The 25,823-nt window shown below is 35.7% G+C and overlaps 1 protein-coding gene across 2 annotated transcripts in view; it reads right to left on the bottom strand.

Moving 5' to 3' along the window:
• Nucleotides 1-25,329, bottom strand: part of ths (thisbe) — a 106,563-nt gene extending 81,234 nt beyond the window's left edge. The window contains exons 1-2 of one of the 2 annotated variants that reach the window (XM_074099128.1): nt 24,950-25,329; nt 10,376-10,877 (exon numbers count right to left, since the gene is read on the bottom strand). In XM_074099128.1, coding sequence (XP_073955229.1) covers nt 10,376-10,479 — 104 coding nt within the window. In that variant the 5' untranslated portion in view covers nt 10,480-10,877; nt 24,950-25,329. The remainder of the gene's footprint in view (nt 1-10,375; nt 10,878-24,949) is intronic. The other variant, XM_074099129.1, reaches the window with a different exon arrangement.
• Between the last annotated feature and the right edge of the window lie 494 nt (nt 25,330-25,823).

Here is a 25,823-nt window from a genome sequence, read left to right as displayed (position 1 = left end):
ACATTTACGATCCGCATATTGCATTCGATTACATCTTAATGTTAGCTTGATTATGTTTATAGAATACGCGTATCAGAGGAATCATAAAATCGGAATTAAATATTGACTGGGATCTTATAAATATTATTCATTCGATCATTAGCCAAATAAACGAAAGTTTTATTAACCATATGCCTTAATTGCATAATTTGTGAAACGTCTTAATTTTGTGTTCTCGGATCATTTAAAGCTGGAAACTGGAAAATGCAAACTGGAAAAAATAACTAAAAGTTTCATTTCTAGATGTTTTAGTGTAAATATTTCATTGGATAAAGCCGCGGGTTCACGGTGCATGCAGGCCGCTTCCAACCGTAGCAATCGGAGATCTGTGGGGAAGGCCTATGTCCCAGAGTGGACGTCATAGGGTGGATATTAAGTTAGTACCAAATTGAATGAAATCCTGATTTCTTCTTGGAGTCTTAAGAACACAGAGGTCATTTGTTTACGTCACGTGACTGGCCAAACCTTCAGTGGTCGTCAATGTATGATGAATTACTGATTTCAAGACTTTTTATCCGAAGGCATGCCTAACTCACGCTTCTCTTCCTCTCTGGGTTGTCCGACGAATACAAAAATGTTAAATATCAAACTAAAATTAACGACCTTTAAAGTGCGCTTAAAATCAATTAGTTTCCAAGTAATAAAGCAAAAATTTAAAGAGACGATAATTAACGTTATAATCGACAAGCCAATCTTGTAGACAGGCTTATAAAGCCTCGTTTATTGTGTAAAAAGGTTAAAAAGGGCGGTAATTAAAACCTTTAACACTGAATACATTTTATGAATAATCGAGGTACATTGATGGTCACCTGTAATAAGACATCAACGGTTTATGGTATAAACGCCAGCCCCCGAGTTAATGTAATACCTATTTATTAAAAACACTTGTGCTTGGAGAAAAAACGGTAAGACTGTGTGGTGAGAACGACAAGCGATAAGAAAATTCAAACAACAGCGATATCCAAAAATAATTCTTTTTTTTCTGCAGCTATTTCTTTATTTCTAATATTTTTCGCAAGAAATATAAATTCCTGAGCAGAATACAAAATTTATATTTTTCCTTCTTAGGCAGAATAAGTACTATTGTCTACCACTCACACCTTTTTGCCCAAAATTTTTCTAAATGTAGTTATTTCGGTATTAATTAAGGTCTTCACGCTTTTCGAGTATTAGTAGAAAATTTCTTGCATTTTTTGATACAGAAATACGCTTGCGTTTGACCACAATCACGCATTTGATGGTAAGCGAAGATGTTGACTTAGAGAAGCATGCTTGCCTTATACGTAATTGCCCATTTAAACTAGATTTGACGTCGGCCAGATTGAAGCGATCAGGAAACACAGACGCAGGCAGGGTATTCCACTCATCAGCTGTCCGGATAATAAAGTTTAGTCTATATTACTACATCCAGGGATATACCGATGTTATTTGAGTCAATCAAGGAGCAGGAGACGTTACCAAGGCAACAAAAAGTTGATTAACCCATTTACAAAGTCATTATGTATGTATGTAAATACTTTATTGTACATAAAACACAAAATAATACAAAAGGAAAACAACAAAACAAAAAGAGTACAAAGGCGAACTTGTCCCTAAAAGGGATATTTTCAAGCTAACCAAATTTATTACATTATCATCAGCCAGAAGACGTCCACTCCAAAGAAACTTCAAGCATAGCTCTGAGCCTCTCACAGAGGCCAACAGTTAAGCTAAAGTCGGCTATATCCTCCTTTAACTTGAGACACACCTCGTAGCACTAAACCCACAATTACGCATATTGGACGAGCAGATCAAAGGCCCCGGCGCGGGCGCTTCTGACGCGTACACCAAATTAAAAACAATTTTGTTACGCTATTAATTTTACGCGGTAGAAACTGTAGCGTGAGATATGAAAAGGAAAGAAGATTTCTTAAAGGGCACTATATTGGCTGGAAGATTAAACAAGCAATGAAACGATTTAGATATTTTAGTAAAAGCAGTCGTGTGTAGCCATATGCATTGGACTTAGAAAAAAACAAAACAGCAAGGATGCCCCAAACGACTATATTAAAAGCTTGTTTTCATCTCACAGAACTTTCGGAACCATAACTGTTGCAAAGGTGCTGCAAAAAACATGGCAGACAACCACTTTTAAAAAGAAAAACCTATTCAAATAGAATTATACTCGTAGCAGAGCTTAATATAAATAAGTCCACCGATGTGGACGCCTCAACGAACGCTTTGCTGAGGAGTGAAACGACAAAAAAGAAGAAGACATAGAATATAGAGTAAGTACTCCATATCCATTAGAACTCAGGGACAGGGATTCTTTTATTTTTAATTAAACTATGAAACTACGTTTTTGAAACCATAACCGTTAACTGGCCACGAAGCAAGCTTGCCAAGTCCCATTAAACCCATTGAATTCTCAATTAGCTGAACAACGAGACAAAACAGAATGAATTTGAAAATATTGCAACTGCTTAATCTGATGGATTCCTAGCAATTACATTTTCTTGTCGGTAATGCGGCTTAGAAGGCAACGACCTGCCGAATGGACCATGTTCGCTTATCTTCTACAAAGCGTCTAGAAGAAATGCATCCTAGGCTTACAGAGGAAATTATACAATACAATACAATACAATTACTCTTTATTGTACACCATAAATAGTAAGCGATACAGAAAACAGGTACACAGAGAAAATTACAAGATTATTTAACAGATCTGATTACCAAAGGGTAATAAATAAATATTTAACAGATTTAAGTAAGAAAGGTTAGTTCCCATAATTTCCATAGTCGGCAACATTTATTTTTGCGCCCTATTTGCATGCTATTTCATATTATTAGCAATAAGCATGCTCAACGAAATCTAAGATTTATTTTTAATGAAAAAGTTTTGTGGATTTCGGGTGAGATCTGAATCCGTCCGTTCTGTGGCTTTACTTTACTTTAGTACTAACTTGACCATCGGGAATCTGACCAACCAGCCGTAAATCGTAAACGTTTGCATACGCCAATTTTTTTTTTAAATTTTGATTTTGGTACTATTATAGTAACTTTGTCTGATTAAATTACAATTGCTACCAAATATGCTGTGGTGTTTCAAAAGACTCCAGATCTCTATTTGCTATCATGTTAGTACACATTCTAGTGTTTTCGATCATCACAGCCTCCCTCTCCAATACAGACGTTACTCATTTACTACTTAAAATGCTTTATAAACACAAGAACAAGCGAAACGCATGCATTGAACGAGTCTTCTAATCTGTCTCGTTTATCCTGCATCAATCCGAAAGTTCAATGGACAGACAATAAGCATTTATAATAAGTTTTTTGAACCCTCCAAATGCTTCCCTCTTGAGTTGAAAGGACCACCTGACCCGGGAAGCTCGACCCGGACAAATCCGGGTCGCAGGGCTATGATAATTAATTTATTGTCACGTACGACGTACGAGCCTTTCTGTTATTATTGGAGCTGACGGATGTGCATCGTAATGTATGAAGTTTATTGTTTTACAGGATAAAGGATTAAAGTTTAAGCGATTTGGTATTAGGTACAGTTTTGGTCAAGAAACCAGCCAAAATTGCGTAAGACGTCAAAATCAACAATGATAAGAGTCATCACGTAACTGATTTATATTTAAAGTTATTCCTAAGTGTACAGTACAGTACAGTAGTTACTGTAGAATTTTATTTGTAATAGTTTTTTGGATGTACTTAACTCTATAATCATGTCTCAAATTTAAAAATGAAGGTATAGGTAACAAAAAGGGCCACACAAACTGCTTCGTCATTTATCATTTAACACTTTTGTAATAGAAAAATACACGTTCAAAATTAAAAAGTTACACCAATGCATCATTGGGGACAAACCAAGTTCAAATTTCGAACAATCCTTTGCATTCCACATAAAGACGCCTACGCACTAGCCGAGTAAAAGTAGCTTTCCAAACGCAATATGCAAGTACCCGCTGTGACAACAAAAAGGTAAGTTAAACTTCTTTCATGCCCTACTCCTACAAAGTTTACCCAATTGACGTCAGTTTGTCTTTCATTCATAGATTCAAGTGTCGATTGACCAAATATAACATAGTATTGTTATTATTTAGGATACTCTTCCAGAAATAAATACCAATTGAATAGGGAAAATTTCACAACATTTTTGAAAAATAAACTAATTTATTGATATGTTTCAGGAACGTTGACGACACATAGTGTTGACGTTTCAACAAATAAAACAATAATGCTTGATGGCAGACATTGATGTAAAGGCGATAGATAAAAAAATATTTTTAATTAATACACCAAACTTCCGATAGCGTCGCTTTCACTTTTAACGCTGGATTGCACGTGCGACTAAACAGACTTATAATTATGTGTCACAGCACCGGTTTAATAATTCATTAACTCCTATATTTGGGTACGCGGGTGCTATGAGTGACACATGAATTACATTGTCTGGGTGTCAGTCAATGGCATTAAACTATTATTAGATTTATTAGATTAAAGCCTACACGTGCCAAATGCTGTGAAATACCAACTTAAGTGAATCATCAGCCACGGCGTCGTCTTCAACTGACGAAAAAGATTAGTACGTCGCATACTTTAGTTCCCATATTTACCACTGGTCTTTATAACTTTTTAGCGCTACGATTACCGAGTCGACTGACGTTTTTCGACAGAAACGATTCACATGTATACTGAAGAAGTTGACACAAGTTGATTTACGAGAACACTGATGGGAACAGACTAAAATGGTTTCTTGAGGAATGCCAATAACGTAGCTATTGATAAATTGATTCACTAGGATGGACATTTAAATTGTACCTTTTAAATAATTTTCCCTCCCAAAACCCAAATTAAAAGTATGGTAGAATCTTAATCTAAGATATACCTATACAATACCTATCAAAAGGCTGTTAAGAACATTACAATAGCTCTTTACCGTTTTGCTACGCCAAGTATAGAGCACAACGTACTAGCTTCCGTAAGTCTTTGACCCATTTACGGAGCACTTATGTGCAGATAGAAATAACATAAACATTGTTCTTCCAATGCTGATTTGGAAAAACATACCTGGCTGTTTCATCACATTACGAAGGTTAGATCACTAACCAATTCCAACAAACAAAATCCAAATGAAACCATACCTTTATTGTCCCATCAAATATTGCTTCAAGCAAATACACTGCCACATATCTCCAATATTACGACCATATAACATTCGGTATCAAAGTCGATCGCTACCGAGAAATACGAAGACAATACTCAAGCTGACTTCCAAACCAGTAATGAAGAATATCATTTGATTGAATCTGACACTTATAAACACCTATGATAAATATAAATTCGAACTTGATGAATTTGCTGGTGAGCATATTTGGGCAAACAGTGAAGTAAAAGAAATGCGAAGGTAAATGAAGGGTCCAGTTTAAATATTTCGTATCGGAAACTACGTACGTCCATGTAATGTTTAGTACTTTGGGTAAAATATTCCAATCCAATTCTAAAAACAAAAATGTGCCTGCACGATACTTACGAGTACATATTTTAACACCAGTAACAATAATCATCTAATTTTTAAGTAAGTAAGGGAATGTGTAAATTACTGCTAGCAGCAGAAAAAGTTACATTGCGAGGCCGTAAAGTGAACGAGTTTGTAGTTGTCAATCGAGCGCCGCAATGTAATGCAACTTGCACGATTTTTCTTGTAGGTCTAAACTAGGCTTTTAAATACACGCGCTATTAAGTACCTAACTTAAATTTTCTAGGATGGTCCATATTATATTTTTTTATCGATAGTAGACTTATAATGTAGCTTCACTCTTCCTGTAGATAGATTTTTCTTTTCACTTTCCGTTAAGGCGAAGTTATCCCTTTAAAGGATCTATGTATGTAATGTAAGGCGACATTAGACAACTAACAGCTGTTAGTAGAACCTCTTTTTTTAAATTAAACAGACCAAGGCACAAAACCTATTAATCTCACGAAACGTGTGGTTTGCCGAAATAAACTTACAATTTATTTTTACAAAAAAAACGGAAAGTGAAAAATAAAAACATGTACCATCCTAGAAATTGCAATATTCTCTTCTCATATGTAACTAAACTATTAGCTGATACTACTACTAAGGTTAGGAGTTTTTTTTTTACATAAAACTGTCCCGTGATTAACCCCTATTTCACCTGATGAAAAGTGCAAATGAGGGCAATGGTGTATCTCACTGGTTCAGTAGAGACTAATTCACTCTAGCGTTGAAGACCCCTATTTTGTATTTATCCGATAATACAGACGATGGAAGCGAATTCCATCCCTTAGCACTTGGCGTTATGAAAGTATCTACTAAGGTTCACTTGGCTACGGGCCCCCAAGCAAACAGCTTATCGAGGTGTCTAGACGTCTCTGTTGTAACCATAGTAAAGTAATGCGACCTGTCCTCGCGTGGCCAAACAATATACTCCCACTCGGCCATTATTGTCGCCTGTATGATCTAGACGATCTCGTAACAAAAAATAATGACTATTGAATGCGTGTTTGATAATCGTAAAGTCATTGGCATTTAAAAAACATACCTGTGTACCTGTTTTGCCCCCCTCCCCTCCCCCCATTCAAAAGAAAACGGAACCAATGGGACAGAATAGGATTTTTTAGGACTTTAAAAATTGGCAATTATCTAGGAGATAAAAAGTTAAATTATTATTATAGCCGTGCTAGCTTAGCCTAGACCTATGGCCTCTCAAGCAGAGGGTTATGGGTTCAAGCTTTGACTCACATCTCTGTGTATTAGGAAATTTATGTGCTTGATTACATTTGAAACTTACTATGAGCTTTACAGTAAAGGAAGACATCGTGAGGAAACCTATAAGTACACATATGCGAATAAATTTGATTGTATGTGTGAAGTTCGGAATCCGCACTGGGCCCGAATGAGAACTAAGGTCTAAGCGTCCTCATTCTGAGAGGACACCTGTGCCCAGCACTGGGACGTATATAGGCAAAGATGATGAATTATAGGTAGAGTCATTCACGATGACGCGTGCCGTGGTTCTTATTACAATGTTATTAATGCCTAATTTTGACAAAATCACGCGTCTTCGTGGACGGCATTAGGTATAAATAATAAATAATTATTTGAATTTTTTCACCGCGCTTTTTTGTAATTCCCAGTGTAAATAGGCTTAGATATCGAAATGTTGTTGACATTTAAGAGTCTTTTGAGTGATTATTTGGTAATAACATGAAATATTTGCACACAGCTGGCCAAAAGTCGCGTTAAAGTGCCGAACAAGCTAGAATGGGTTTACTAAACGCTTAACAGATAAAATAAGTATCCTGTGATTGTTAAATGAAATCTGTTTAGGTTTATTTCAATCTGGTTAAGTTATTTTACTAGATGTTGCCCGCGACTCCGTCCGCGTGGAATTCGTTTATCGCTATCCCGCGGGAACTATGAAACTTTCCGGGATAAAAACTATCTTATGTACTTCCCTGGGACTCAAACTATCTTTATGGGTACCGAATTTCATCACATGAGAAGGTATCAAACAAACACTTATAAACTTTCGGATTTATAATATTGGTGGGATTAGTGAGAATGTTTATTTTAAAAGAGTGCAGTTGTTTATTTGGTTATGATAGATAGATAGATAGATAAAACGTTTATTTGTTACTGCAAACACACACAATCAAAATTACATAAATTAGAAAAAAAGAACAGTCCTAACTTAAAAGTAAACAATTTTTAATTGTTTGTGTGCGCTGCAGTAGTGCAAAAGGGCCATGGCTCAGTGGTCAACATTGCTCATAGGAGCAAAACACTGATATTCTGCCACAACCCAGGGTTATGTCATTACTTCATTCATTACTCAGTTCTAGTCTTTACTGATGATGTAGGTAATACATATACTTATGATTTATGTCAATCCAATTTATGAAAAGTGTAAACAAAGACGCCATTTACCCGACCATAGACATTTAGTGATGTGAAAACCTAGAAACTAGTGCAAAATCATTAATCTGTTCAGTAAATCGATTAATTTATTAATTAATAGATCAAAGTATTTTTATATATTTTATTTATTTACAATACTTGATTTAATTCCAAAGACTGTTTATTCAATTATAAAAGCAGTAACTATTTTTTAATTTTGACGTAAGTAAATAAAAGTCGCTTATGAAATCGAGCATTAATCGAGTTTTGAAATGTCAAATTTTCTACCATCTCTACGCTAGTCTATGCTACTACAGATTACACCCATGTTTCATTCAAGAAATAACGTCAGATTTTTACGAAGATGTTTCAAATGAAAATTAAATATTGAAATCAAGTGAATTTTGGTGAAAAAAGTGATTATACGTCTAATCGTATAAAATCACTTAAACACACACTCACACTTTTAACTAGTTAAAAGAAACGAATTACAGATGATTGTGTTATTGATGCGATCCACTGGGTGTTTTATACAATTTTTTGATAAAATCGGTTTGTTTACACTTTATATAAATTGGATTGATAGAAACCATACCTAGATGACAAGTCAATTCGAAATATGACAGTATCATGAAGAATTTTATTTCAAACATCGCAAATAACATCATATTGTTCGGTTTCACATAGATACTATACGCTCGAAAAGTTACTGACCAATTTGTTCCATCAATCAAAAAAAATATGTAGAAAAACGTCTTTGTTTACAAATTATCAAATATTAGTCCTATTTTATGCAAACGCTCAATAAACAAGACAATGGATTCGACACATGCGCCTTTATTTTGTAAAACTGATTTATTTGCATACATATTAGTTTTGACTTCCCCTGTCGAATTGGAATCGAGTATATGATTACGCTGAGAAGCATATGTGCCAGCATATATTGCAAGAAGACAAAGATAATAGCAGAGTACGGTTTACTTACGAGCACGACAGCGGATAAGCTTGTAGCATCATCATTATTCCTTAACTTGCTGTTTCTACTTTAATGGGGAATAGAAGTGGCGTAATCGAGCGATCCTTTCGGCGCTACTAGTTGGGGCATAAGGGTACCTGTGCTCGATCGACAACAAAATTTTAACAAATACGCTCGTAGGAATTATAACTGAGTCAGGTGTTTTTAAGCTGGTTAACGCACGACCACCACTGAGTTCTGCCAGTAACAATATTTTGTGCGGAAAACTTCAGATGCACCTTACAATCATCTATGCTATGCAAAGCCTAGAAATTCTAATAATGTTCCAGCTTGCTATTGATAATGTGGTCAAGCGAGTGCGCGGTATTAGATCTTACCATTAAGGGCCAATACTATTACCGAAAATGCCATCCAAAACTTTGGGGTGACTTTGATTTACCGGAACGACTTTGAAACATATTTTTTTTTCGACGAGGAGCTCACTTGTTTTTATTCACTTTTGCTACTCTCACTCTATAATATATTCATCGAACTTATGTTCGTTTCAACTTATGAACAATATCAGTTTATACAATAAAGTTACCCCGTTTTACGGTTCTAAAAAAAGTTACACTTCTTAATATCTAGAAATGAAACGCGAATAAAAATTCTTCTTAATCCCTAGAAACTTGACGAGTAAATTCAAATCTGAAATAAATCATAAGTAGATACATTAACTTGATCTAGCCCCTTGTAAATCGCAGTAACTATGTATCGCCGATACATTGGCTGGTTTTATGCGCTGGTCAGATGAGCGTGAAGACAGAAAGGTCGTAGGGCTCATATGTATTACCTAACTGACGGCTGACAGTCGGCTAAGCGGTTTGAGTTTACGATAATGGAGGTAACTATGTAACAGCAACCGGAGGACTTAATGCCTGGCTTGACCTAACATGATTCTAAAATATATATTTTTAAATTGCAGTTGGTTTTTTCAGCATAATTTTGAATAGTACACGGATTGGAATAGCAGTAGGTATATTGGCAATAAAATAGAAATTATGATTGCAAAGTGATCCTATATTATAAGGGTTGCATTTTTTCCTTGTGATGCACAGAACCCAAAGAAGGAGGTGTTCATCATGTGAGCTCTTTATTATAATTTTTATTATTTCAAATTGAAGTAACCTATATACCCCTAGATAAATATAGTTATCAGAAAACCCAATGTTCAAGTTGGTAATTTTAGCGTTAATTTATAATTCAGCAAGAACCCCGCTGCAGGTATCTAAAAGACTCTTCCAAATTCAACCAATCTTATCTAGATTTTACTAGTTTCATATAATTTGGACCAGCTGTGTGTATGATTTCGTCGTCCCATCTACTTAGAAGTCTCCCTTTCTTTCTTTTACCAGTTGTAGATTATACTCGTAGTGTATAAAAATAATTAAATGTACATAGGTACTCACGTGTATACAGTTAGAAGCATCCAGCACTGAAGTCGCGCGCTGGGAAGCCACGTGACGTAGCGACCAGTGAGCGCACAGTCGACACAAGATGCAATATAAAGCATACCACCGCAGTGGCCACTCCAGCACACGCCGCGCTAGATCCACCTTTATATCGCCTTCAAACTATGGTAACTTAATATTGCTACTGATCCTTATTTTGTTTTGACTAGTTCGGTTTCGGATTGTTACTAACTTTCAAATTTAATTATTTAAGGCCAAAATTGATGCTTATTAAAGTTTATGCTTTCTGTCATCTACTTGTCTAAGCACCGGCTGTCATCAGCCGAGCTGAAGCAGATGTTCTTAGGGGACGCGGCAGACACTGAGGGAACTCTTCTTAGAGCACACCCCAGCATCTTTGTATTTATGACAGTTTAAAAAATATCGGGGTTATGTAAAAAGAGTCTAATTTAAAGAGTTGGATCGCGAATCTGTTAAGTAGTTGATGCCCATATTGTTCCTGAAACAAAAGAAACGATTATTAACAAAAAAACTTTTTATATCGCATTCTCAAGGTTTGAACGATGAGAAGCCACCCAAACTCGGTCAAACCGAGGCTCTAAACGCAGTCATAAATAAATCACACCTCTACAGAAACTGTGTCCCTTTTGTTTATACGCTACTAAGACATACAAAAAATATTTTTATTTTGCTGCAAGTTCGGATCAAAAAAACAAAGTCGGTCGAGAATTGTGCAAGATCACAACAGAGCAGTCATTAAACAATGCCTCTGCCAGGAATTGAGGTGTTTATTATATCGTCCCGCGTTCATTCTACGTCATGCAAAAAATACCGGAGTCCAGGTAAACTCGGACGGTGTTTTTTTGCAGTAGAGGACTTATTATGCGGGATTTATGTCACTTTTTGCTACGTCCAAGCTAATTATTGTTATCTGCTTTCTGCTTCACTATGGGCCCCGTAAAGTAATAATAGGCCACTAATTCTGGTAACACCTTCGAAGTCGAACCGTCAATCGCATCAGTCCGTCTATTGTGCACGGGACAAAGCCACCCGCAAGTCCTACTGTGCTTTCACCGTTTTTATTTGCGTTGTAGACATCTCATTCAGTAGTACGATCGCTAGCTTTAACGTTTACGACTACGTAACTATTTACTTCCACCACTTAAATTATCATTAGCAATGTTGTTTTATTTACTTTAATTGAGTAGACTTTGAAGCTTAAGTTTCACAAAACAGTAGATTCTTGGGGTAAGAATGTTGCAGTTAAACCTGCACTGATCCTTGTAAAGTCGCCTTCAATATCGCTGAGTCATAACGCAACCCGTAACCGCCGGCTCCATAATGGGGTTGCAAATTAAATCTTAACCTGACCATATCGGCTTCAGGCAAAGGTAAAAAAATAACAATAAAATATAAAATTTAGAACAGCAATACAGGCGCGGTTCTTATTATTTTAGCCAACAAAGTAGAAACCATTTACAATAAATCATTTTGAACGCTTTCTTGCTTCCCATGCGTCGGTCGTCGCAAAGGGTGATTTCTGTTTGAGTGTGCATAAATAAAGGTGAAGGTCCTGAGTGTGGATCCCAGGTACTTTTGGTTTAAAGTTGAGTGCAACGAAGTCGGGCGGCTGGAAGTGGCAACGACGTAACGGTGTATTCATTTAAATTTTAATGCGTATTTGGTATACATATTATAGGTACGCGTAGGGACAATTTTTAAATATGTGTAGGCTTTAAAATGCAAAAAAAAACTGATTTTGTGCATATAATGTGTCTTTATACATTGCTAGCTGTTGCTCGCGACTCGGTCTGCTTTCCAGTCCAGGGTCTCATACTATCTGCACACCAAATTTTATCTAAATTAATTCAGCGGTTTAACAGTGAAGAGGTCTTTGATCTTAAAACACCATGGTAAATCACCCAATATTGAGTGTACATTAGGACTGTTTCCGACTTTGGCGGTTTTTTTTAAATATGCTAAACAACTTTTGTCTTTTCAGCTCCAATATGGTTCTAGACTGTTAGAGTACACTAGAGGTGGTTAAAATGCTCCAATAATAATCCATTATTATTGGAGCGTTTTAACTGCCTCACTTTCGAGGTCATAATATGCTTTACAATTCACAGCCAATTAATTTTGATTATTTGTTGAGTTCCACTACTTCTACCAGATAATTGAAAAACTGCATCGGAATCTTCTACATTTGTACAGAAAAGAGTCCACGAAAATGATTACATAGAAACGCTCGCATTGACCCCACTACGCTTCCACGTGCTTTAATTCCCTGTATTATTCACACTTGTGGTACAAGACCACACGTAGAATGCAGCCGTGGCTGTTTGCCGAACGATTAGACGCTTGTGCAGCGGTCGGACTTGCATATTCATGTGCAATGAAAAACTCTCCACTCATTTATGTATCCCTAGTTGCCTGTGCCTGTTGCGCAGAAGTTGACAAATTGACAGTCACCTTTTAAGTGCTTGAAGTTCAGGTTCCACTATTAGTTACCTTGATTCCTGAGTAAAATAACCATATTATATTTAATCCGTCAGTTACATTAGGTATCACAAAATATTGAACACGTATTTTTAGGGTTCCGTAGCCAAAATGGCAAAAACGGAACCCTTATAGTTTCGCCATGTCTGTCTGTCTGTCCGTCCGCGGCTTTGCTCAGGGACTATCAATGCTAGAAAGCTGTAATTTTGCACGAATATATATGTAAACTATGCCGACAAAATGGTACAATATTTTTATTTTTTATTTTTTTAGTCAACCTCCCATAGACGTAAAGTGGGGGTGATTTTTTTTCTCATCCAACTTTGTAGTGTGGGGTATCGTTGGATAGGTATTTTAAAACCATTAGGAGGTTGGTAAAACATTTTTTCGATTCAGTGATGTGTTTACAAAATATTCAATTCATTAAAATCGAACGTCCCCCCCTCTAAACTGGTGGGTGGAAAAAATTCAGGATGGTAGTAAGTATATCAAACTTACAAGGGAAACTATAACGGCTAAGTTTTCTTGAGAATTATTATTAGTTTAAGAGTAAATAGCAGCCTCAGGTATAAAATATACCTAAACTTGGAATATTCCGTACAAAATACGAAATTCTTAGAAAAATATTACTTAATTTTTTCGTAATGGCTACGGAACCCTATTTCGGGCGTGTCCGACACGCTCTTGGCCGGTTTTTTATTTTGTTAATTAATAAAAATATGACAAAGAGGAAGCGCGTCAAATGTCGAGAGTGGGTATTGTATATTATTTCAACAAGCTAAGCTAACCCTAAATTAAAAAAATATATATTATTGTTGATTGTGGGTACATCACAGATAGTTGTTACAATTAGGTGTTTATAATCGAACCAGCGCAACCAGTCAGTTTAGCAGCAGTAGTAGCAAGTAGCAGTACCTAGTGCTGCGTATAGTTTGCAGTAGCTGCAAGGATGCTGTGACTGCGCTATAAACTGAGAAAGTTTAAAGAATTTATTGAATCAAGCGTTTGAAGATTGAGAATCTCTGATCTAAGTATCAAAAAATAATCAGCATATATAAATGAAAACAAGGTAATCCACTCGGAAAATTAAGACTAGTAAATATGTTAATCAGCTCATACTTCCCTGTGAAGTTTTACCTCCAAACGCCTATAAAAGTATGTATTTTATGTCCGCTTTTATTACTTCGACATTCAAGTATTGGGCAATGTATAAAGAAGTCCATATTAAAGTATATATTTTTAATGGATACTGATTACATTGAGCAAAGATAAACAAAAGGTGGGTGGTCTGTTCTGATTTTTCCGAACGGTTGGGACAATAAAGTCATAGTCAAAATATCTTTATTCAATTTAGGCTATAACAAGCACTTATATAAACTACCACCGGTTCGGAAAAACCTCTAGAATACTACACAACATCAAGTACTAGATAATGAATAACCTCTAGGGCAGTGGTTCCGAACTCTTGGCTGTTGAATGGTAACCAGCAAAATTATATCAGATATTCATTATCGGGGGTTAGGCTTACCCGCGACCTTAACGACTTAAGGTTTAATTTTGTATTCGAGTACAAAAAACAACATGCAACGTTTCACGCCCTTATTCTTATTTAGCAACTCATTGGTTTGTAAAGGTTCATAAATATACATACAGGTACTTAATTAGTGAAATTTTTAGTGCACGAAACCTAATGTAATTCTACCTAAATGTAACATAACGGTAGCCTTGTGGAACAATAGCCTAAATTCGAATTTGTAGCGCATCTATACTTAACCTTTTTTATGGGTCACAAATGTGTAAGCACCTAGCAATGGTGCAGAAGGCCACAGGGTTAAAAGTCAAAGTTGAAAGTTTGATATTTTTTATGTCAAACAGACCAAAAAAGGGCCGCAGGTTTGACGCCACTTTACCACGATCGACGATAAATTTTCATGTCTTTTAAATCAAACTTCTTATATTTATTTTATTTCTAGTTTTGTCTCCACACCCCCTGAGAAAGAATCACGGATCTCCTTTCAGTTTCCCTACCACTAGTACTTATCACTGGCCTAAGGATGAAATAAGGTAGGTAATACAATTTTCCTTAAGTACTTCGGCATGTAAAAACTCCACTGATCAGCCTACGTTTTTATGATATGACAGAGCAAAATGAGTAAACTTTAGGACCTAACCCTAAATTGGCAGGCCAAAGTCAATCATAAACTGAAGTACAAAGCCATTCGGGAAGGTTTCAAACTTTCAAATGTAATAAGTAGATTTATAGGTCTCCGTCGTAATCCATAACACCGTTTGTTCTAATGTAATGTTTGCTATAATGATCATAATTCATAACTCTTCTTTCTCTAAAACCATAAATTTTTCAGGAAATTTTAAATGGCCATTCCGTAGAACTTTATAGGTAAAGTAAATTTATTTTATAACAAACAGGAATTATTTATAGTTTTCAAGAAAAGCAGTTATGGCAAATGATCATTTGGTATGGCAAACATTACATTATGGATTTAATATGTATGGATTCCAATATAGACACTTAAATTATAAACAACTAAACAAACCATTTTTTTTTTATTTCAAATGATGTCTGTGTTTTAACAAAAAAAGTTTTTCATGTTTAAATAATAAATAAACAGGTCAGGTTTTAAAGGTTAGAATCCTGTGTAGTCACACAAGAAAAGTTAAGTTTGTTACACATGTAAAAACGTCGTAAATATGCCAATCATATGACTTCACAACGATTTATTCGTAAAAAGTAACAATAATACATTCAAACCATTGAACCAATTAGAATCAAAACGCATGTTATTAAACAAAACAGCAAAAAAACTACTAAAATAATATTAAACGTCTCCGTTTCACAATAAATATAGAATCAGTGAAGTGCTTCTTGAGCTATTTTCAGTTTTTTTTTTGTCGAATAACGTAATGCAAAAATACAAGCATCAGGCTGTGGTCAACCATCAAGCGAGTAGCTAATACATAAGCAGTTGCCCTAAACGCATAAATATAATATTACTAACCATCTATGGGCATGTGTATTATTATTATAAATTTCAGTATCCGTATTTCAGCAGAAATAAAGTGGCTTTCAGACACCTGAAAGTAAGTACCTAACTATTTTTTTTAATTTGAATACATTTGGTAACTACGGCCCAGGCTCTCGCATTCTGAGAGGAGGCCTGTACAGTACAGTAATACGTTACAGGCCGAGATGATGATGATGAACACATGAGAGAAATTAAATTAAATTTTAATTTAAACATTATTTAGATAACCGACGAAAAAAAGGAAGTTCTTAAGTCGACGCGAATATTTGTTACATTAACTCGCATTAATGACAAAGCTGTGTTGATTGGATTCAATGAACGAAAATTTCGATTACCTTAATAGCAGCGAAAAATCAATAACATGAAAGCTTGCCGCTCTAACTCAAACCACTGCTTGATTTTAGTACAGACCACTCAAACAACCTCTTGGCTACGCTAAGTTAAAATAATTCACCTCTTAAGTAGTGTTTGCAAATAAAATATTTTGTTTTTTGTATTTCTATAAATCCGGGTGTCAGGTGTCGAGTTCGTGGTACAAAAATAAACGAGGACAATTTTCACTGTTGATTCTACACAAGCTTAATTAACATACATATTTCTGTACATTCTATGTAAATCAGTAAACTGTTGGAACATTTTTCGCCTATTCTTTACGCCCGGCTTTGTTCACGTGAACTATTAGGTATGGCAGTCGAAATAAAATTCTGGGATTTTATAAAATTCCCGTGGGAATTCCCAAAAAATAATATCTTGGTCTTCATAAATTTACGTTGTATGACAAGCACCCGTGCCAAATTTCACGCTCAAAATGTATCAATTAATTACCGCTTCGGAGCCACTTTTAGCAATTTTAGGTTTTAAGTTTGACAAAAACGGTACAAAGTGACACACACTCACAAACTTTCATATTTATAATATTAGTAGCATAGCCGTATATTTTTTTTAATGAAGCCGTTGTTGAATACTTAAATATATGTGGTCCCAGTACCACTACCATGACTTTACAGTGGCCGTACTCGATAGCGACGGCGTAAATTATTTGTAGGGGCGCTGTACAATTCTCCATACAAATAACTTACGCCGTCGCTATCGAGTACAGTCACTGTAAACTCATGGTAGTGGTACAGATTTCATTTATTTCCTCGTTTTAGTACTCAAACGTACGTAAGAAAGACGTTAACTCTCTAACACATTCGTGACTTTTATCGAATTAAAAATACGCTAAGGCCGCTTGTAGACGTCCGTAGTTTTCACCGGACAACGGGCCGCATTTTTTGCCGGACTTCCGGTGTTGTATGGCTTACAATGAATGTGTGTACATGCACTAGACAATTAAGTCGCCGGACAAGTGTCCGGTGCATGTACATACATACACACATTAATTGTAAGCCATACAACACCGCAAGTCCGGCAAAAAATGCGGTCCGTTGTCTGGTGAACGTCTAAAAGCGACGAGATTTGATTTTGTAACTAATATATTTCGGGCCATAGTAACGACTACTATATATTTAAAATTACCTCCACATTTCGATCACATTCACACTCCGTGATTTTACACAACCTACACTGACAATTTGCGCTGAATGTTTTATAACATAGAAATGACACTAAGGGCGGTAGAGCAATTTCTTGCCCCTTCTTAGCGAAGGGGAAAGAAACATTTATTGATAAGATAAATTTGTGTGTAATCATCGTCCTAAGAGTCCCATCCCCTTATTCATTGCGCCATTCTTATATTTAATGCTCTTAAAAAGCCCTGCAAGGATAAGATAAAGGCTAAAACGCATTATGATCGTGAATGAAAGCCCTAAGAAGTTCAAGTCTCTCATTCATACTGAAGACTTTGAATGACCCTTTAAGGTTATCCAAAGTCAATTAATTTAAGCGTCTAAGCGGCTTTAAAACAAACAGTATGTTTTGTAATTGTCAAGAAATTATTATTAAAACCGGAATTTTATATTGATAATAGTAAAATTGTTAAGTTGTGGATTATTGAGTACCGATTCTTAGTAATAGGTACAGTATTAATACTGCCACGTTTATTATCACGAGGTTTTTAGTGTTATTTAATTTTACTGGATGTTCAATTATATTTTATTTTATTTACTTTAAACTAGCTGTGATAATGAAACTTAAGATGTTTAACACTTTGTTGACTATGCATCCATACTAATATTATAAATGTGAAAGTGTGTGTGTTTGTATGTTTGTCCGTCTTTCACGCCGCAACGGAGCAACGGATCGACATTATTTTTGGCATAGATATAGTTTATGGGCCAGAGAGTGACATAGGATACTTTTATTCCGGTTAAATGCACAGTTTCCGAGGGAACAGCGCGTGATAACCGAATTCCACGCGGACGAAGCCGCGGGCAAAAGCTAGTTGATTATCCAATATAAACTGTTGTGAGGAAGTACCTTATATTGGTTTTGAAATAATTAATTCAAAAATTCATATACAACATAGTCTCTACTCTCTGGACAAAAATGAATAGAGCGTATCGATTAGGGTATTTGTAACCTATGTATGTACAAAGCCTAGATGGATAGTATTAACGGAGAAATGACTTACTTAGACGACCAGATGGCTAAGTGGTTAGAGGATCTGACTACGAAGCTTGAGGTCCCGGCCGGGGCAGATATTTGTACGAATAACACGAATGTTCGTTCTCAGGTCTTGGATGTTCAATATGTATATAAGTATGTTATCCGTTGCCTAGTATCCATAGTACAAGCTTTGCTTAGTTTGGGACCTGGTCAATTGGTGTCAAGTGTCCTATGATATTTATTTATTTATTATGTACTAGCTTTTTCCCGCGGCTTCGGCCGCGTGGAATTCCGTTATCGCGCGCTGTTCCCTCGGGAACTGCAATTTTCCTGGTTCGACGTGAAAGACGGACAAACATACATACAAACACACACACACACACTTTCGCATTTATAATATTAGTATGGATTTATTTGTGATTTATTTAATACCTATTTCTGAAAAAACATTAATTCTATGTTGTTTTTTTTTTGTTACAACATATAATCCAATAATTTAGTTAGTTAGTATATTCCTGAGAAAGAACTCTAGTCGAGTTTTCAGTAATTGTTCAGAGAGTAACACGTGGTATATTACTAACCACGCAATATTTTCATCTCATTATGATATTGTTATATTTACCTGTTACCTTTTATGCTTTGCTACTCCACAAAAAAAAATGATAGTTATATCTGCATAGTAACGCCTGAATAGATTAATTACCTAAAATATCTACTACGTATTGTTGAAGTATTTATCTGCCTAATTTTTAAACGAACTCTCATCGTTTTCACTGAACTTTTCATATGTTATCTTAAATGGGCGGCAGATGTTTATGACAGCCGTTTTAAAAAGGCAACGACATAAGGCTTCCGTTTTCACCCCTAAAGATCCCATGAAGCGATAGTGAAATAGCAATACACCTCCACTACTACTTGTCTAGTTATTTAAAACTTACAATAACAAAAATAAGTAAATCGTCCGTTCTGACATTTTGTTTCAAAACTATGAACAACTTTGAAAGTTGACGGTGTGTTTGTAACGCGACAATAGTAGATTGATAACCAAGGGTGGAAAGTGACCCATTTCACCAGCGCCAATAGTTCGAGGGAAATGGGTAATTTCACCCGAGTTAGACACTCTACTTTTCATTTCGACATTGAGGAAAATTACTACAAAAAAACAGAATAATAATAAATTAAATTAACTGATATCCAACCTCCAACCATTTCGCACTGGCCACTTGCCACGGCCGACTTTAAAAAAAACTAGTTGATCACGACCAAGGAGCTTATATATAATATAAAACTGGAGGTTGAACGCCGAACGAAGAAGTTTGACCTTTATTACTTATTTATACTTACCTATATTCCATCTCTTTCTTTAGTTAAGTTAAGAAAGAGATGGAATATATTCGTGACGTAATAAAGATCAACATTTCTTGTTTCAAACGGATGTTCGGCGTTCAACTTCCAGTGTTGTATATAAGCTTCTTGGTCACGACGTGCATCTAGATGGCCATGCCGAAACGTGAAAACAAGTGTCATTGACGTAACTTAATTATCATCGACTCCGTGGCTGATCGTAAAAATTAAAAAAAAATCATTTCCACCCTAGAGATGAAAACGCAATTTTCCACCCGGCTATATCTACCCATGAAAATCAAACTTTCCGAACAGGAGAGATGAAAAGATATTTGTGCTTGTAGTAAAATATTGAGCTAGTATCGCTACGTACGTACTAAGTAGTACTAAGTTATATGTATGTAGATAGAGGCAGTGCGTTGAACCGCAAAGATACGTTTGTACTCTGCGTTCGTTTGTACGTATTTTGATGTTTCCGATGCGAACACGAAAACAGGGTTCCAAGAGTTTCCTTCTTTCAGACAATTAAACTAACGTGCGTTGGATATCGCAAATAGATGGCTGCCAGGCCAACTCTTTTAAACATGAATGAAACTTTTCAGCAATTCCTGAACGAGTATCGGTAAAAATAAATCGCGCTTCTGTCTAACTTATTTTGCTTTTATCTAGAGCAGTGTTTTTCCCGGTGTTAAATTTTGATTTGAAAATGCTACATGTTATTACTGACAAGTATTTTGTTAATGAGGCAGATTGGTATGTTTGTTTGCTACATATTTTAATGATCAAAATATAAGTATTTAATTTAGATAGATATCTTCAAAGATATAATAAAATGGTAATTGAAGTTCTAGAATCTAGAAACTGCCTACCCCTATTTAGCACAAAACACAAATTTTATTTTCTTTGCACATGTTTTTGTTGCTTCTTTTTATCTTTATTTAGCAAAAAAAAAAGACTTTCTAATCGATTTAAAAATTCTTATTTTATCCCGGGAACCTCCAAACTTCCGACACGACTCATACGAAATTGCGGTTAACAGCTAGTTGTTTAATATATCAAAGAGTTTTCTTCGCATTCCCATATCGTATATCGTTCCTTTCAGTCCGTTCAGTGCATAAACAGCTGCCATTTTATTTCATGGCTTTCACGCTTCAGAATTTACCTCTTCGAAACTATTGAAAACTGTCATAAAGCTATTTATATGCCTCTAGGAATACCTAGCTCTGGCCGTTCGGAATGTGTTTACCGACATAATCGTCTGGTTATACCTGAATACATAAGGTGGAGTAAAGTCTACTAGTTAATTGATTTTACTTTTCTTTAACGTTAATTTAATTCTTCTGATTTTCTATGTGCATTGATTTATTCCATTTATTTATTTCCATGTGCTCATTCCGAATTTTCTGATCTAAGTTGTTTGAGTCTGCACATCATGACAGATGGCCGTTGAGACCGAAAACTTCTCGAATGGAACCGCGGATCGGACGGATAACCTGGTTAAAGCCACGGGTTCACAGTGGATGCAGGCCGCTTCCAACCAAAGCACTAGAGGTCTATGTCCAACAGTGGACGTCCTACGGTTGCGTGAAATATTATTAACATTGGGCCCGCGGGAGAACTACGGCCCAAGACCTTCTGATAGGAGGCCTGTGCAGCAGAAGCGGGACGTATAAGGTCGTAAACATGTAAAACCTGAACAAACCTACTAGCAACATACGCGAAATAGAAAAATAGCGAAGTCGAGATGTGCATTCGAAACTTCTCGTTTACTTGATGAAGCTGTAACTGCAGCGACGGGAGAAAATATGTTGTTCAGTTCCGAGTCAATAACACCATCGCCGTGAATCTAGAATGGCAATTTCAGTTCCAAAGTTATCTGAACTTGGACATTTTTCACGAAATTTTGTCGTTAGGAAAGCTATTTATATTGATGTCAGGGAACTCTAAGTTAGGTTACAGTGAGTGAAAAACCGTTTTATAAACTAGTGGCTCTGAGAGCTGTAGATCTGTGAGTCTGTCTTTTATTAACCCCCGGCGCAAAAACAGTAGGGGCGGCGCTATAAGTTTGACGCCAATGTCGTATGTCTGTCTGTGGAATCGTAGCTATCAAACGAATGGATTAATTACGATGCGGTTTTTTTTACCTGAAAGCGAGTTAGCGGGTCTTAGCTATGTTTCATTGAAATGGGTTCAGCCGTTTTTGAGATATTGAACATTGAAATGACAATTTCAGGGGTTTTAACTTTTCTAAGTTGGTTACATGTTTACAAACCACATGGCTCTATCATTTTGGCAACTGAATCTACCTACAAAAAAATCTATATATTAGGTATCGAACTATTGGTTCTAAATAAGACAGAGGTGTTGTGAGAGGAGGCCTGTGCCCAGCAGTGGGACGTATAAAGGCTGGGAAAATGATGATGATGATGATTTAGTAGAAATAAGTTTTTGGTATAAATTTCATTTTTAATACAAGCTTTTTTTTGTTGACTGTACTTTTTGTCGAGTTTACTTGCATTGTCACCCAAACTACATTTGCATACCAAATTTCAAGTCGATGCTATTAACCGTTGCAGAGTTCCGTCCTGCGAAGACAATCCTGGCCGGACAGATTATTGTACTAACACGCAATTTACATAATTATGCCAAATTTCAAGTCAATCCGACTACTGGAAGTTGGTCGAACTTAACTTGCAAGTTGCAAGATTTGATTACAGACAGACAACGGGACAGGTGAAACTAAGTAAAAGCTTGTAAAAAATACACCTCATTGTATTTTTTCTCGGGTTCTTTGCAACAGAGTCTTTTCCGAACCGGTTGTAGATTTTTTGACATTCATACTTAACATAAAGTACCTATGTATGTAAGTACTTGTTAAAACCTAAATTTAATAAAGATATTTTGACTTGGACTTTACAGATGCTCGCAAAAATTTACGAGAATCGATCGAGAAATGCGACCTGTAGTGAAGAACAAATAACAGCCCTACATACGAAAGCATTAGCTCAAGCTGAAACGGAGAAGCTTCGCTCTCGCTTGGTCGACGAAGTGTTTTTTTTTTAAACAAATTTGTTGTAAAATGGATAATGAGATATTATTATACGTTGAAGAATTTTAATGAAGTGACAATTGTAAAAGCAGCCGATTGTTCTATAAAAAAAAAACAACTACGAAAAGTTTAATAATTCCCAACATTATCATTTCAAAGTTCAATTTTTCAAAAACGACTTAACCGATTTAAATGAAACAGCTTAGGGTGAGGCCAGACGAGCTTGAGTTTTTGAGTTGTGAGTCGCGTACTGGACTTTTGTATAAAACCGAAAGCAGCAGAAATTATGCGCCCGAAAGTACGCAGCTCATAAACTCAAAAAATTACGCTCATCTGGCTTCACCCTAAGAACCATCACAGGGTAACTCGCTTGCGGAATCTCTCGAAATCGATCCACCCGTTTGAGAGCTACGATGCCACAGTCGGACAGACAAGTGGCGTAGAACTTACAACACCTCTCTTTTTGCGTCGGAGGTTAAAAATAATATTTTCAAATCGACATTGGTAGTATTATAACCTAAAACTACAACACCCTTTACTTACTAATGTTGGTAACTTGGTATCTTGTAGGTAATTATCAAGTCAGCCATATGGCTTTATATACGAAATAAAAAAATATCAAATCCTATTTGACGCAAAAAAAAACCTTTTTTGCTTTGCAACTTATTTTTATTACGGTCCACAGGAAATTTAAATTTCTCTGTTTTTCGTAGACGAAAGTATATAATTTTAATTTATTAATAAAAAATTGACCTCATTTCCGATTTCCCAATAAGGTACTAAAACTTGTCTTACATAATCATATTTCAACTTGAGTTATAACATTTTCATTGAGTTTTTTGCGTGACAATACGAACGCGTGATGATAATTGAAAATTTTGCTATATTTTTAGCAGTACAATTGACCTCAGATTGAAGTGCTTATTTTTTCAAACTGTTCCGGGTGCGAAATCTACTGTGTGTGTTTATTGAGTTTTAAGTATTTTTTACTTATTTGGTTTATCTATTTACATTTTAAATAAAATTAATAAAGACCAAAAAATGCATGTAACAGAGCAAAAAATGTGAGCTCTCTTAACAACAATTTTAATAACATTGTTTACATCTATAATTCTAGTTTTTTATGGCGTAGAAAAACTAATTATAGGTAGATACACAAAAATCTTTCCAAAATAATTGGCAGATGAAAAGCGAAAGCCCCATTCCAATCAGATCAGTACTTTTTAAGAAAATTATGGATGCATATTTACCTAAGTTTGCACGACGTTTAAGATCACGGCACACGATACGACTACGACGATATACGATTTAAGAATTAAAAATTTCAAGTTACATAGCCAAATATTTTTTTCTCATAGAGTAAGCTACACTGATGAGTAACAAAAAGGTGTGTTTCGCTGTATTCGTAAAAAAGTTTTAAAAAATCTAATTCCTAAATTGCTTCCTAAAAAAGTTACTTATACATGTTTTTTTTATTATCCGTTTATTACGAGTATATGGATATTTGTTTAACAAATGACACTTTATTTTCTCAATTCGAAACTGAAGCCTTACGCATTTTTTATTTATTTCTGCGTGCAATACGTGTTTAAACTTTTTTGTATCACTTTAACAAATTCCCCAATTTATTTGGAAAATAAAATTGCCTTATAGTTTCAATAAAAAAACATATGCGGTTTATTTAAGTTTTGTAGTTTATTTAAATCTACGCAAACGCTAACGCACAAGTGCAGCGGTTCGTTCCGCGCTCTTGCGGCGTAGACTTGAAAGCGTAGGTCTAAAATATTCTGAAGTTAGTCTATACTTGGTGTAGCCAGGCGTTATCGTATGGGTTAACCGCTGAAATAATTTTTAACTTTTGTTAACAGACTTAGGCCATCTTTTACTACTCTCCGCTAAGTTTCTGATACTTTATATGACAGATATCAAGGAAAAAGTCCCCTAAAAGTCAAACGACATCAAATAATAATCTTAACCTTAAAAACCCACAATAAAACATAACGTACATCACAGTTAAAAACAACGCACAAAAGTAAATCAGGCTTAAAAATAAGTAAAAATAAAAGAATAAAATAATAAAAAACCAACCCAAATTCCGGAGCAAATAAAATCCAAATTCAAAAGTGCACTAAAAAAATAAACACTTCACATCAACAGAATCTTTCAGCACACGTTACAATCAGCACATAAATAAAAAAAAATGTTTAACGCTCCCAATTTATGCGAAATGCACTTTACATACAACATACACCAACTAAGAACTTTACCGTTTGCCGCCAACTCCAGTACAACAGTCAAGAGGAAAAAGTTCGTTACAAATATTTTTAAAGTTACGCGAATTTGAAATTCGATTGCAAGTATTGCAAGTTTCGCGCGCGTCGCCCGGTTCGCGCGACTCTGGAATTCGAATGTGGAATTTTCGGCTATGATGGGTAAGATGTGCGCATAGCTGTGGCTTAGATGAGACTGTGGCGTCAAGCCGCGCCGGTCGCGCTGTGTGACCGCCGACTTTCGCCCCAACCAGTCGCCCGACTACTCTAACGACCAATGACGCATCCAGGAACACATTTTATTCCCAATATTTAGAGCCGTGACTAATTTTTCTCGGTTATAATTTTTCCAGTTAATTCTACAATTATTCTCGGAGTGACACGGCTTGTTATGCCTTTGGATGTCCCCGGTCGACGCGTCGGACGACTAGTCAGAACTGCTTTAGGTTAGGGGTAAATGAATGAATGAATTGTTGACACCGAAATTTTGCACGACCGCTTTCTTATTGATGGGGTGAGATTTCATTCATTGCTTACACACCTCAACTTATTTTTTATGGAAATTCGTAATTCATCCCTTCATTGGGTTGTTTATACAGTTTTAACAGTTAGTAGCTACGAGCATGGAACATGCGGAAGATGACTTAAGACGTAGTACGTGTTAATAGTATGGCGGTACATGGTATTTAGGT

Source organism: Choristoneura fumiferana, chromosome 16, assembly GCF_025370935.1.
Source record: "Choristoneura fumiferana chromosome 16, NRCan_CFum_1, whole genome shotgun sequence".
Lineage (NCBI taxonomy): Eukaryota > Metazoa > Arthropoda > Insecta > Lepidoptera > Tortricidae > Choristoneura > Choristoneura fumiferana.
This window is presented reverse-complemented; position numbering and strand designations above follow the sequence as displayed.